Source organism: Microcaecilia unicolor, chromosome 6 (genome assembly GCF_901765095.1).
Source record: "Microcaecilia unicolor chromosome 6, aMicUni1.1, whole genome shotgun sequence".
NCBI lineage: Eukaryota > Metazoa > Chordata > Amphibia > Gymnophiona > Siphonopidae > Microcaecilia > Microcaecilia unicolor.
Genome location: NC_044036.1, coordinates 244,773,343 through 244,785,515, shown reverse-complemented (window position 1 = coordinate 244,785,515; position 12,173 = coordinate 244,773,343). Strand labels below are relative to the sequence as shown.

The window sequence follows — 12,173 nt, the reverse complement described above, 5'->3', positions numbered from 1 at the left end:
TTTCATGTTAATTTTCATGTTAATGTCTTTTCATGTTAATTTAGAAAACAGAGAGTAGGGTTAAATGGTCAGTATTCTCAATGGAGAAGCGTAGGTAGTGGGGTTCCCCAGGGGTCTGTGCTGGAACCGCTGCTTTTTAGCATATTTATAAATGATCTAGAGATGGGAATAATTAGTGGGGTAATTAAATTTGCTGATGACACAAAGTTATTCAGAGTTGTTAAATCGCAAGAGGACCTTTCGAGACTGGGAGACAGGGCATCCAAATGGCAGATGAATTTTAATGTGAGCAAGTGCAGAGTGATGCATGTGGGAAAGAGGAACCCAAACCATAGTTACATGGTGTAAGGCTCCACATTAGGATTCACCAACCAAGAAAAGGATCTAGGTGTCATTGATCATGATACATTGAAACCCACTGCTCAGTGTGCAGCGGCGGCTAAGAAAGCAAATAGAATATTAGGAATTATTAGGAAAGGAATGGAAAACAAAACTGAGAGTGTTATAATGCTTTTGTATTGCTCCATGGTGCGACCACACCTTGAATACTGTGTGCAGTTCTGGTCACTGCATCTCAAAAAAGATATATTGGCATTAGAAAAGGTACAGAGAAGGATAACGAAAATAATAAGGGGGATGGGATAACTTCCCTATGAGAAAAGGCTAAAGCAGCTAGGGCTCTTCAGCTTGGAGAAGAGAAGGCTCAGGGGAGATATGATAGAGGTTTATAAAATACTGAGTGGAGTGGAACAGGTAGATGTGAATCACTTGTTTACGCTTTCCAACAATACTAGGACTAGGGGGCACGCAAAGAAGCTACAAAGTAGTAAATTTAAAATGAATCTGAGAAAATATTTCTTCATTCAACGAGTAATTATTTTTTCACTCAATGAGTAATTAAACGCTGGAATCTGTTTCCAGAGAATGTGGTAAAAGCACTTAGCTTAGCAGGGTTTTAAAAAAGTTTAGATAAATTTTGTAAAAGAAAACTCCATAAGCCATTATGAAGATGAACTTAGGAAAATCCACTACATTTTCTAGGATAAGCAGCATAAAATCTGTTTTGCTGTTCTGGGATTTTGCCAGGTACTTGTGACCTGAATTGGCCACTGTTGGAAACAGGATACTGGGCTTGATGAACCTTTGGTCTGTACCAGTATGGCAGTGCTTCTGTCTTAAAGATATACTTGAATACAGAAACAGGTTAGCAGAAACTAGGAAAAGTAAATAACATTGCATATAGATAAAGAAGTACCACGCTCCCAAATGACCACTTTAGATGCAAAGTAGAATAATCTTAAGACCCAAAAATATTAATTCAATACAATATAAGAAAAGGAAAAAGCAAGCAAAATCATATGATTATAAAGCCTTTCCTGAGATGTTTTTTTTTTTTTGAAGGGTGACTTATAAATGCAGTTAAAATAAATTCCAATGACAGGACTCAAACCCATAGTATACAGTGACAGATTATCCATATATGGATTATGATATTGTTAGCTTAACACTTAGGGGTCCTTTAACTAAATTTGTGGTAAGTTTTTGCACTTATTTTGCATTACTTGGAAAATTCAAAGCTACACAGGGCAGATGCCCAAGCATCCTGGTACTCTTGTTTACAAATGTGGACAACATTTCCTTTCTTTTTCCCCTATCAAGAACAAGGCAATAATTAAGAAACAACAAAAAACATGGACTTTTAAAGATTTGTTTATTTTTATTTTATCAATAAAGATGATATGCAACAAAAAATATAGTTGAGCTTACCATTCCTTTCTTTGCGCTGGTTTGGATCCTAATGTTTTATAAGAGCAGTCAATCCATATGTATGTTTCCATATTCTTTTCTTGTATTTGTATATAGGATTTCCAGCTATAAAAGTATTTTTGTTATTTTTGTAGAAAAAATGTGACTACAAATCAGCAAAATTAGGAATAAAGATCAAATAGTTATAATTTAATTAAGTCAAGAATGGTACCCATGCTGTGCCTTCCATTGCATTCTGCCATTGACTTCAGTAAGGGTGAAAAATGCTCCCAAAATTGATTTGTCTGTGAATGAGTGCATCTCCTAAAGAAATATTAGGTCTGAAAATTAGGATTGCTTAAATCTGTTAGTCTGTGTGCACTATCTAAAATACTGTTTTTGTTTTGTTTTGTTCTTAATAGGGAAGCCTCTTCCCAACTTAGAAGATGACACCATTGACTATTTTGCCTCTTTACTTGCTAAACAAGGTGAGCACAACTAATTCTTAGAAATGTCAAGCAGTAGTAGTAGTAGTTTAGTATAATATTAAGGCCCTCTGATTTCTGCTTCAGAATTCTCAGAAACTGATTTCATTTTAAATCACAAGCATGCAGCCTATAACTCTATTCCTCTTTTCATATGTAAAACAAAGGCACATCATTTATAAATTTCAGAGTAAAACAGATTTTTCTTTGCGTGGGTTTGTTTTTTTTGTTTGTTTTTTGGGGGGCCTGGTAGGCTTTTCTTGCTCGTTTAGGCTTGTAGCAGGCTTGGAACAGCCCCTATTGGACAATTGCACCATAAGCCTTCTTTCTGGACTATTCTGAGGGGGCTTATATTTCTCTCCTCTTTCCCCCTTTTTAGTACAGGTTTTTGAGCACAGCGAAACTAGCCCCCATAAATGAGATTGCAAAATCTGCATTTGTGATCACAACATGGACAAGCTGAATTTAAAATAAAACAGCCCATGCCTCCAGACAAGCCTAGACTATAATTATGTCTGCATAGTATCTGTGGAAGGCAGGGGATGATACCAGTGTTAGATGTGATGCTGCAGAAAGGCCAAGAGCAGCAGCATGGATGAAAGAGAGGTTGCCAGGGGTCATGTGCTTTCTGTGGTAGCAATAATGGGGTCGCAGCCACACAAGCAGGCAGATGATCAAAAGCAAACGCCGGTGCTAGAGGCTGTTAGCACCATACTAGCGCCGGCGTTTGCTACCGCCCCATGATCAGAGCCCTCGAGCGTATGAAACAACGTGCTCAAGGGCTCTTAGCGCAAGTAGCATGCAATTGCATGCTAAACAGGGCTCTTAGCGCAAGTAGCTTGCAAATGCATGCTAATCAGCGCTTAACACATTCATCCCCAATGATCAGCGACCAGCGCGCCAAAGATTGGGTCACTGGCCGTGACAAACCCTAATCCAGCTCCGAGCTGGTGTTATGGTTTGCAGATCATTGGGGAGGAATGGTGAGCCCTGTCCAGCACGAATTTGCATGCTGGTAGGCCCCCATTCCCCCCTACAGCAAACCTGCCAGCGAGGGCAGTTGAGGATGGCCAAAATTTGGACGTTTCTGTGACGGGGCAGTTGAGGACGTCCAAAAGTGGATGTTTCTATCTATGAGAAAGATGTCTTTCTCATAGAAACATCCAATTTTGGACGTCCTTAACTGCCCATTGCAGAAGCATCCAAAATTTGGACGTCCTCTACTGCCCCGTCACAGCAACATCCAAATTTTGGACATCCTCAACTGCATTTGCATGCTGGCAGGCCCCCATTCCCCCCAATGATGTAAACCACCACCCCCCCCTCCCCCCCAGCGACAGGGGACTGAAGGTCTGGCGGACCTCCAGTCCCCCCGACGATCCCACCCCTCCAGGTTCAGGGAGGGCTGGAGATCCGGTGGGTAGAGAGGGAGGGAGGGCGGCAGATGGAGTGACACCATCACACAGGGACCCTTGCCAATGCTGGGGGTTGGGTTGGGGAGGGGGGACTGGCGGTCAAACAAGTGTGGGAGGATTGTGCTGAGTGTATGCTCAGGCTCAATTCTCCCGCACTTCTACCCCATGATCAGAGATAATTGCTGCTTACATTTGCATGGATTATCTCTGATCATAGGTCTAATAGCACCCCACGCTGTTCCAGCGCTATTTTAGAGCGCTGTTTGGAACAGCGTGGGGCTTTTGATCATCTGCCTGAAGGTTTGGAAGCGCTACATTACATGGTGTTATGAGATGAGACTTCTTCCTATTGGGGCTGTGAGGGCTGGTTCTGCAGCATTCCACTCCCCTAGCTTGAAGATTGACCCCAGTATAGCTTGTTATTGCTTGGCTTGTACAAAAAATTTTTAAGTAGCTTTACCTGGTCCATTAAAACATTATTATATTTATTTTCAGTAGTTGGGTTTTTTTCATGGTGAATACTGCATAAATAGATTTATGCAAAGGAAGCAATGCCCAAATCCTTTGATAGGATACCCTTAACCTCAGCACAGCTTTCAGCAGTGTTTCCATTTCAAAAGTTGTTTTATTAAACTATGGTGTTTGCTGCCTCATATTTCCAAGGCTGTTTGCTCTTGTCTCAGGTAACCAACCTTCTGACCATGTGCCGCCTGCAGAGTCATCAGGGAGGAACCGAGCAGTCAAACCAAATGCAACAGATCAACCCATTGTTTCCACCAAGGGCTCACCAAGAGATTCTCATGCACCTTTTGGTGATGCCCTTTTACTTGGTAAGTGTAAAATCTTGTAGTGTTGTCTTGGAAAAAAATAACCATGTTTAAAGGTCAACTATTTAATTTTTGGTTGAGCACCTTTCTCAACAAACTTATGATTGGTGATACACCAAAACCTGTTAGTATCCATTTAGCTTCTGCTAGTTTTGTGTATCCTCCTCTAGTCTGACTCTTAGCATTACAAGCCACAAGGCAGAAATTAGTCTGAGAACTGGTAAAATGAATGTTCAATATATCTGCCATTAAGTAGTAGGGACAATTCTAGACAGTTACGCGGCGGGCTTTGATGGCTTGCAACGCGAATGGGAGATGTGGAGACCAGAGTAATGGCGCTGGAGGACGATGTTAGAACGCATGGGCCTGAGATTGTCAGCTTGAAACAGCAACTGGTAGATCTGACAGACAAGTTCGACGATCTCGAGAATCGCTCGCGGAGAAATAATATAAGGTTAGTTGGCCTGCCTGAAAGCATACCGGAGGCTAACATGGCGGAGTGGCTGGAACAATGGCTGGGCAAAGAACTGGCTTTGACTGATTCAAGAGGGCCATTGGTGGTAGAAAGAGCCCATAGAGTAGGCCGGAAAAACGAAGATGTTAATCGACCCCGAGTGGTAATAGCAAAAATACTGAACTATAAGCATAAACAAGAAATCCTGCAGGGATTCAAATTGAAGAGAGACTCACTGACCTATAACACTAAACGAGTACTAATTTTTCAAGATTTTTCCCGGAATATACAAGAAAAAAGGAGACAATTTCACCCCCTCTGCACAATACTGATCAAGAAAAAAATTAAATTTATGCTAACATATCCAGCTCGATTCCGAATCTTTTACCAAGATAAATGGCAATATTTTGACACAGTACAGCCTGCACGAGCATTTCTGAATGGATGTGGATTATTGACGGGAGAATGAGAGTGGCTGGACAGGCGCGGGAGTCTGGTCATGAAGCATAAGCAGATTGTAAGGTGAGGGAAGCACAGGGAATGGGGGGGCAGGCGGGGGTCGGGGCTCCTTAGCGTCACAAGAGATCCCCCACTTTCAGCTAGCGCTGGAAGGGCACATAGGGTTTTGGCAGAGGGTGAAGGGGGGAGGGGAGGGAGGGAGGGACAAGAAGAACGGACAACTAATGATCTATGAAAACCAATCATCAGGGCAGGAGAGGCAACGATTAATAACAGAAGACAGATGTTCCAGAGGGATAGGGGGAGGAAGAATAGATAAAGAATTGGATATAATACATAGGATTAAGACTCATGCAATCCAGCACCATAAGACACAAACATGCCAATTAGGCTAGCTACATGGAACGTAGGGGAATAACTTCCCCATAAAACGAACAAAAATCTTGACTGCACTAAAGAGACATAAAATAGACATTGCTTGTTTACAAGAAACGAGGCTATCAGACCAAGAGCATAAAAAATTGAGAAAGCAGTGGGTTGAAGAGGTTTATGCAGTTTCGGCCCAGGGACGGAAGGGGGGAGTGGCTGTCCTAGTGAGGAGGGGAGTGACCTGTAAGTTTACAATAATTGAAAGAGGAGAACAAGGGAATTATATACTGCTCCAAGGGTGGGCACAGGGAATAAAATTTCACTTACTAGTAATATATGGTCCTAACGTACCGGATAAAAAGTTTTTCCAAAGTTTGATAGCTAGATGTTTGGCAATCCGGGAGGGAGAGCTGATGGTAGTGGGCGACTTTAACCTGATCTCTGACCCCACCTTAGACTGCTCGGCGACCGCGTCCCCATACTATCGGGGGTATAGAACACAGATGTGGCAGACTTTCGCCGACACTCTGGGATTGGTGGACACATGGAGGACCTTCCATACGGGGGAAAGGGACTACACCCACCGTTCCAGGGCCCATAATACCCAGGCTCGATTAGATTACATACTAACAGATCGTTCCCTGTTCTCCCGGATACAGGCGGTCCACATAGGCCCTGAAGAGATTTCGGACCATGCCCCAGTGTGGGCGGACATTGAATTTGCTGTGGAGGGGGGAGGGGGTGGCCCAGGCTGGCGTTACCCAATTTACTTGGCTAAGGACCCCCACTTCAATCAATATATACATACAAAATGGGCCGAATTTAAAGAATATAATATACAACATAGGGACCAACCCAAGTTATATTGGACAACCTCGAAAGCGGTGCTGCGAGGAGATATAATTGCCTATGTGTGCAGAAGGAAAAAACAAATGGCGAATAGTATCCTACAGTTAGAGAAACAAACCCAGGTAGCTAAAAGGACATACATCCAAAACCCTAATACATACACAATGGAGGCCCTCAGGGCGACACAAGTCGCTCTAAACACTCTTATCCATGAGAAAACAACCCACTCCATGAATTATCAGAAATACAGACTTAAGCGCTTTGGAAACAGATCAGGGAAACTGATGGCCAGGCTAATTAAGGGATGGGGAGGCTCTAGAATTATAGAAGCGATTAAAGGCCCTAATGGACAGACAATAAACGATCATAAAGCAATAATTGACCGGTTCACGAAATATTTTGCCTCCTTATATGGAGCAGAGGAGGGGGGGCCGGGGACACCCATGGAGATACAACATTACCTAGAGCAGGCGAAGGTCCCCAAACTGACGGAAATAGAACTAGAATCCCTAAATGCACCTTTGCAACTTAATGAACTTCAGGCAGCGATAAAGACTTTAAAGACATGTTCGGCCCCGGGACCTGATGGATACTCCGCGGAATACTATAAAACATACCGATAGAAGTAATGGGAGACTTGCTAGCCTATTTTGAGAGATAGTTGAGTCAGGTTCATTTCCCTTACACGAAAACACAGCATTAATCACCCTGATCCCGAAACCAGAAAAGCCCAGAGAGCAAGTGACATCTTACCGACCTATCTCTCTCATAAACGTAGAAGTAAAACTGCTGGCTAAGATACTGGCAGAGAGGATGGCAGCACCCCTTGCTAGGATGGTGACCCAGAACAGGTGGGCTTTGTCAGAGGGAGACAATCTTCATTTAATGTTAGGCGCCTGTTGTTGGCGATGGCTCGCTGCCGGGCGGGGGGGAATCCCGCCCTGGTGGTGAGCCTAGATGCAGAGAAGGCCTTCGACAGGGTCGCTTGGCCGTATCTTTTCCAGACGCTAGAACACATGGGTTTCGATGGGTGGTGTATGGAGGTGATGCGGGCACTCTACAGAGAACCCTGGGCAGGGCTATTGGTGAATGGAAGGCAGGGCCCGCGATTCCCGATAATGAGAGGGACGAGACAGGGTTGTCCCCTGTCACCACTCCTCTTTACTATAGCCTTGGAACCCCTGCTCCGAACTGTTTTGTTAGCGGAGGAGGTAAGGGGGGTTGCGCTGGGACAGGAGCAAGTCAAACTTCTGGCTTATGCTGATGACCTACTCCTAGTGTTAGAGGAACCGGCACGCTCTCTCCGGGGCATGATGACCTGCCTGGAGACCTATGGACGCTATTCTGGATTTAAACTGAACTATGATAAATCTTGGGCGCTCCCACTGATGCCCTCGGTGAAGGGCGACTGGCGTGGTCCCTTCCCTCTCGGATGGGCAGAAGACTCCCTCAAATATTTGGGGATTCAGATTCCAGCAAACTTGAAGAAACTTCATGAACTTAATTTAACTGCTTTGCTGTCAGATACTAAATCAAAGCTGGAGGGGTGGGAGAACCTCCCGATATCCCTATTTGGACGAGTGGCACTATACAATATGTTTATTATTCCAAAATGGATATACGTCTTTCAAACAGTGCCCCTTTATCTTACCAAAACGGATGAACGGCAACAGAACAGACTCTTAAATAAATTTCTGTGGAGAGGAGGGAAGCCAAGACTCCCGTTGAGGATGATGTGCACCCCAGTGGAATATGGAGGGGTGGGCCTCATGAGCTTACGGCATGTGACTGTCGCCTGTGGAATGCGCCATGTCAACGACTGGCATAGACGAACTTCAGATTTTTCAAACACCCCTCTGGAAAGACGGATGTCCCCGGTTGCGGACTTGGGATGCCTCCTGCATCTGACAGGGAAGGAGACCCCTACGGAACTACATCAGTCAGGTATAATGCCGGCGGCGCGGGCCGCGTGGCGCTGGGTGTGTAAGCTACACCATTTTTCGTCGAGAGTAACACCATTTCTACCCATATGTGGCAATCCGCGGTTTCCCGCGGGAAATCTATACCCAACATTTAAACGCTGGGAGAGACAAGGACTCAAATATCTGTTACAAGCAGTGAATGACGAAGGGAAAATTAAACCCTTTGCGGAATTACAAAGGGAGTACAGTATCCCCAGCAAAGATTATTGGCACTATTACCAACTGGCACATTATATACGGGGGCTGCCTTGGGCAGACCTGGCGGAAGATGTTAGGGAGGAACTGTCGACGGCATTCTCCTTTGAAGCACAACAACGAGTGCCAATGACCTTCTACCACAGACACATCAAGGACTCCGCCTCAGAACTGGATTATAAAAAATTAGCGGAGGCCTGGACCAAGGATCTCGGAACCCCTATTCAGGAGGAACACCTCAGGTCTTTTATCCTGGGCATTCGCAAAAGGTCCAGATTCATTGAGCACTGGGAGACATGGTATAAATTTGCGCTCCGAATGTACATTTCACCCCGCAGAGCATTCCACATGGGGACCTCCCCCTGGGGAGAGTGCCCGAGGTGTGGTACAGCAGGAGTATTAATTGGACACATGTTCTGGGAATGTAGGAAGGTGGAAGAGTTGTGGAGGGAGGTGCTGTTCCAGGTCTCCTCTTGGTGGAGATCTAAGTGGTACTATGATGTGTTGCTGTTGTTTGGCAGACCCCGCCTGGGACTGCCAACACCAAAAGGCTATAAATCTTTTGCAAATAAAGTAACTTTAACAGTAATGCAATTACTCCTGGCAGGATGGACTACTGGACAGTGCCTAAATATTCAGCAATGGCGGGTCAAGCTGATTGAACTGATGAGACTTGAAAGGCTAGACATACAGGACTGGCAATCCGAAAGGGGGGTAGAGTTCCAGGACTGCTGGAACCCCTTCTGGAGATCGTTGTCACCTGGAGTTAGAAGTAGACTTTTAAATGTTTGAATACTTGCCTGTTCTTCTGCAGGGGGGTGGGAGGGGGGGAAGGAAGGGATAGGAATTAACATTGGGGGGGGGGGGGGGGGGGAGAAAATAAAATGCTTGGTGACGCAGTTGGAGATGATGTTAAATACAAGATTTCATTCATGTTCATGTTGGAACAATGTATAAGTTGTGTTACCAATAAACAGAGTTAAACATAAGAGGACTGACTGTCAGTCATTGACAAAGCTTCTGTTCCTAATCACAAAACCCAACATACAATTAAACTCTGAAATTTGTTACCAGATGATGTGGTCAAGGTACTTTAGCATGGTTGGGTTTTTTAAGGGGCTTAAATAAGTTACTAGAGGAAAAGTCCATAAACCGTCATTAGCTAGGTTGATTTGAGAAAGCTACTGCTTATCCAAGGAGCAGGTGACAAGAAATGGATCTGCTCTGAAATCATTGAGTTACTTCCTAGTGATCCAGATTGGTCACTGTCAGACCTACAATGCAGGGTGCTATGGACTTTTGATGTGATCCAGCAAGTGTTTTGCTATTTTGTGTTCTTATGTTTCCACTGTGCTCATGGTAGGTCTCAGATGATCAAAGAATCAACAAGAGAAGAGTCTCTCCAAAAGGCACCAACAGCAGAATGACAGCAATGACCATCAAATGAAGAGACGAAGTGACCAAAAAGTCCAATATCAGCACCATTTATTGAGATAAAATCACACTGACCCAGCATGGTCATGTTTCGGAGTATGTTGCTTGTATCAGGGGTCTATGACTTCAAGCCATGTGTTCCTATTTTAGCATAATATCACTGTCAGTATGAAGCAAGTGTATCTAGCTTTATTTCCTTTTCGTGAGACATCTGAAACTAGCAACTCCTTAGAATTTGTTTTCTTTGCAGAAGAGACAGTTTATCCTGACACTTTATTCTCTAGCCATTGTGAATGTACATAAGTAATGCCATACAGGGAAAGACCAAAGGTCCATCGAGCCCAGCATCCTGTCCCCGACAGAGGCCAATCCAGGTCAAGGGCACCTGGCAAGCTACCCAAACGTACAAACATTTTATACATTCTATTCCCAAAATTGTGGATTTTTCCCAAGTCCATTTAGTAGCGGTCTATGGACTTGTCCTTTAGGAAACCATCCAACGCCTTTTAAAACTCTGCCAAGCCAACCGCCTTCACTACGTTCTCCGGCAACGAATTCCAGAGTTTAATTATGCGTTGGGTGAAGAAATATTTTCTCATATTTGTTTTAAATTTACTACACTGTAGTTTCATCGCATGCCCCCTAGTTCTAGTATTTTTGGAAAGTGTGAACAGACGCTTCACATCTACCTATTCCACTCCACTCATTATTTTATACTAGGAAAAAAGGCCCGTTTCAGACACAAATGAAACGGGCGCTAGCAAGGTTTTCCTCGGAGTGCGTATGTTTTACAGAGTGTGTGTGAAAGTGAGTGTGTGATAGAGAGTGAATGTGTGAGTGTGTGACAGAGTGAGACTGGGTGCGAGTGTGCCTGTGTGAGAGAGAGTGTGTGTGTAAGAATGAGACTGTGTGCCAGGGGCCCCCCTCCCTTCCAGTTCCAGGGGGCCCCCTCCCTCCCTCCCCCATCCCTGTAAGTTCCAGGTTGGCCGTCCCCCCCCCCTCCCAGTTCTAGGGTGGCCGCTCCCCCTTCCCTGTCCCCCAGTTCCATGGTAGCCCCCCTTCCAGTTCCAGGGTGGCCCCCCCTTCCTCCCTGCCTCCCAGTTCTAGAGTCAGCCCCCTCCCTCCGTACCTCCCCCCCCTCCTTCCCAGTTCCAGGGTGGCCCTCCGTACCTCCCTCCCCAGTTCCAGGGTCCGGCCCCCTCCCACCCACCCAGTTCCAGGGTCCACCTCCCACTTCTCTTCTCCCTGCCAGTTCTAGGGCGTCCCTCCCTCCGTCGGGCGCTGAGAGCCAGTGTGGTGTAGCAGCAAAAGTGACCTTTGAAACGGAGTTCTTTTTTGAAAGTTTTTTTTTTTTATGTCCGAGTGTTGAAAGATGCGGTGTGACGTTCTGTGAAACCACAGTCAGCTTCCGAACATTGGAGGAGGTGTCATGTGATTACCCGCCCTCGACATCATAACGTTTTGACGTTGTGATGCAAGGACGGGGCAGAGACAGATGGCCAGAGACGGAAGTCTACACCATGACGAATTCACGAACCCTGGTCCCTGCACTGAAGCCACGGAGTGAGCTTCAGAACGTTGGCATTGCGAATTATGTCGGGGTGGGAGGGGCTGAGGGCGGGGCACCCTACGAACACTACAGGGGAGAGGGGCTTCAGGGGCAGGCTTCAGTCTGGCATAGAGTGAGCTTCAGAGGTGGGAATTATTATTTTATATACCTCTATCATGTCTCCCCTCAGCTGTCTCTTCTCCAAGCTAAAAAGCCCCAGCCTCCTTAGTCTTTCATCATAGGGAAGTCATCCCATCCCCGCTATCATTTTTGTCACCCTTCGCTGCACCTTTTCCAGTTCTACTATATCTTTCTTGAGATGCGGCGACCAGAATTGAACACAATACTCAAGGTGCAGTCGCACCATGGAGCGATACAATGGCATTATAACATTCTCACAGCTGTTCTC

The 12,173-nt window shown here is 45.2% G+C and overlaps 1 protein-coding gene across 1 annotated transcript in view; it reads left to right on the top strand.

The window, feature by feature from the left end:
• The window catches only part of NPDC1 (neural proliferation, differentiation and control 1), a 366,783-nt gene that overhangs the window by 248,345 nt on the left and 106,265 nt on the right, over nucleotides 1-12,173 (top strand). The window contains exons 3-4 of the mRNA XM_030206816.1: nucleotides 2,169-2,234; nucleotides 4,330-4,476. Of these exons, the coding sequence (XP_030062676.1) occupies nucleotides 2,169-2,234; nucleotides 4,330-4,476 (213 nt within the window). The remainder of the gene's footprint in view (nucleotides 1-2,168; nucleotides 2,235-4,329; nucleotides 4,477-12,173) is intronic.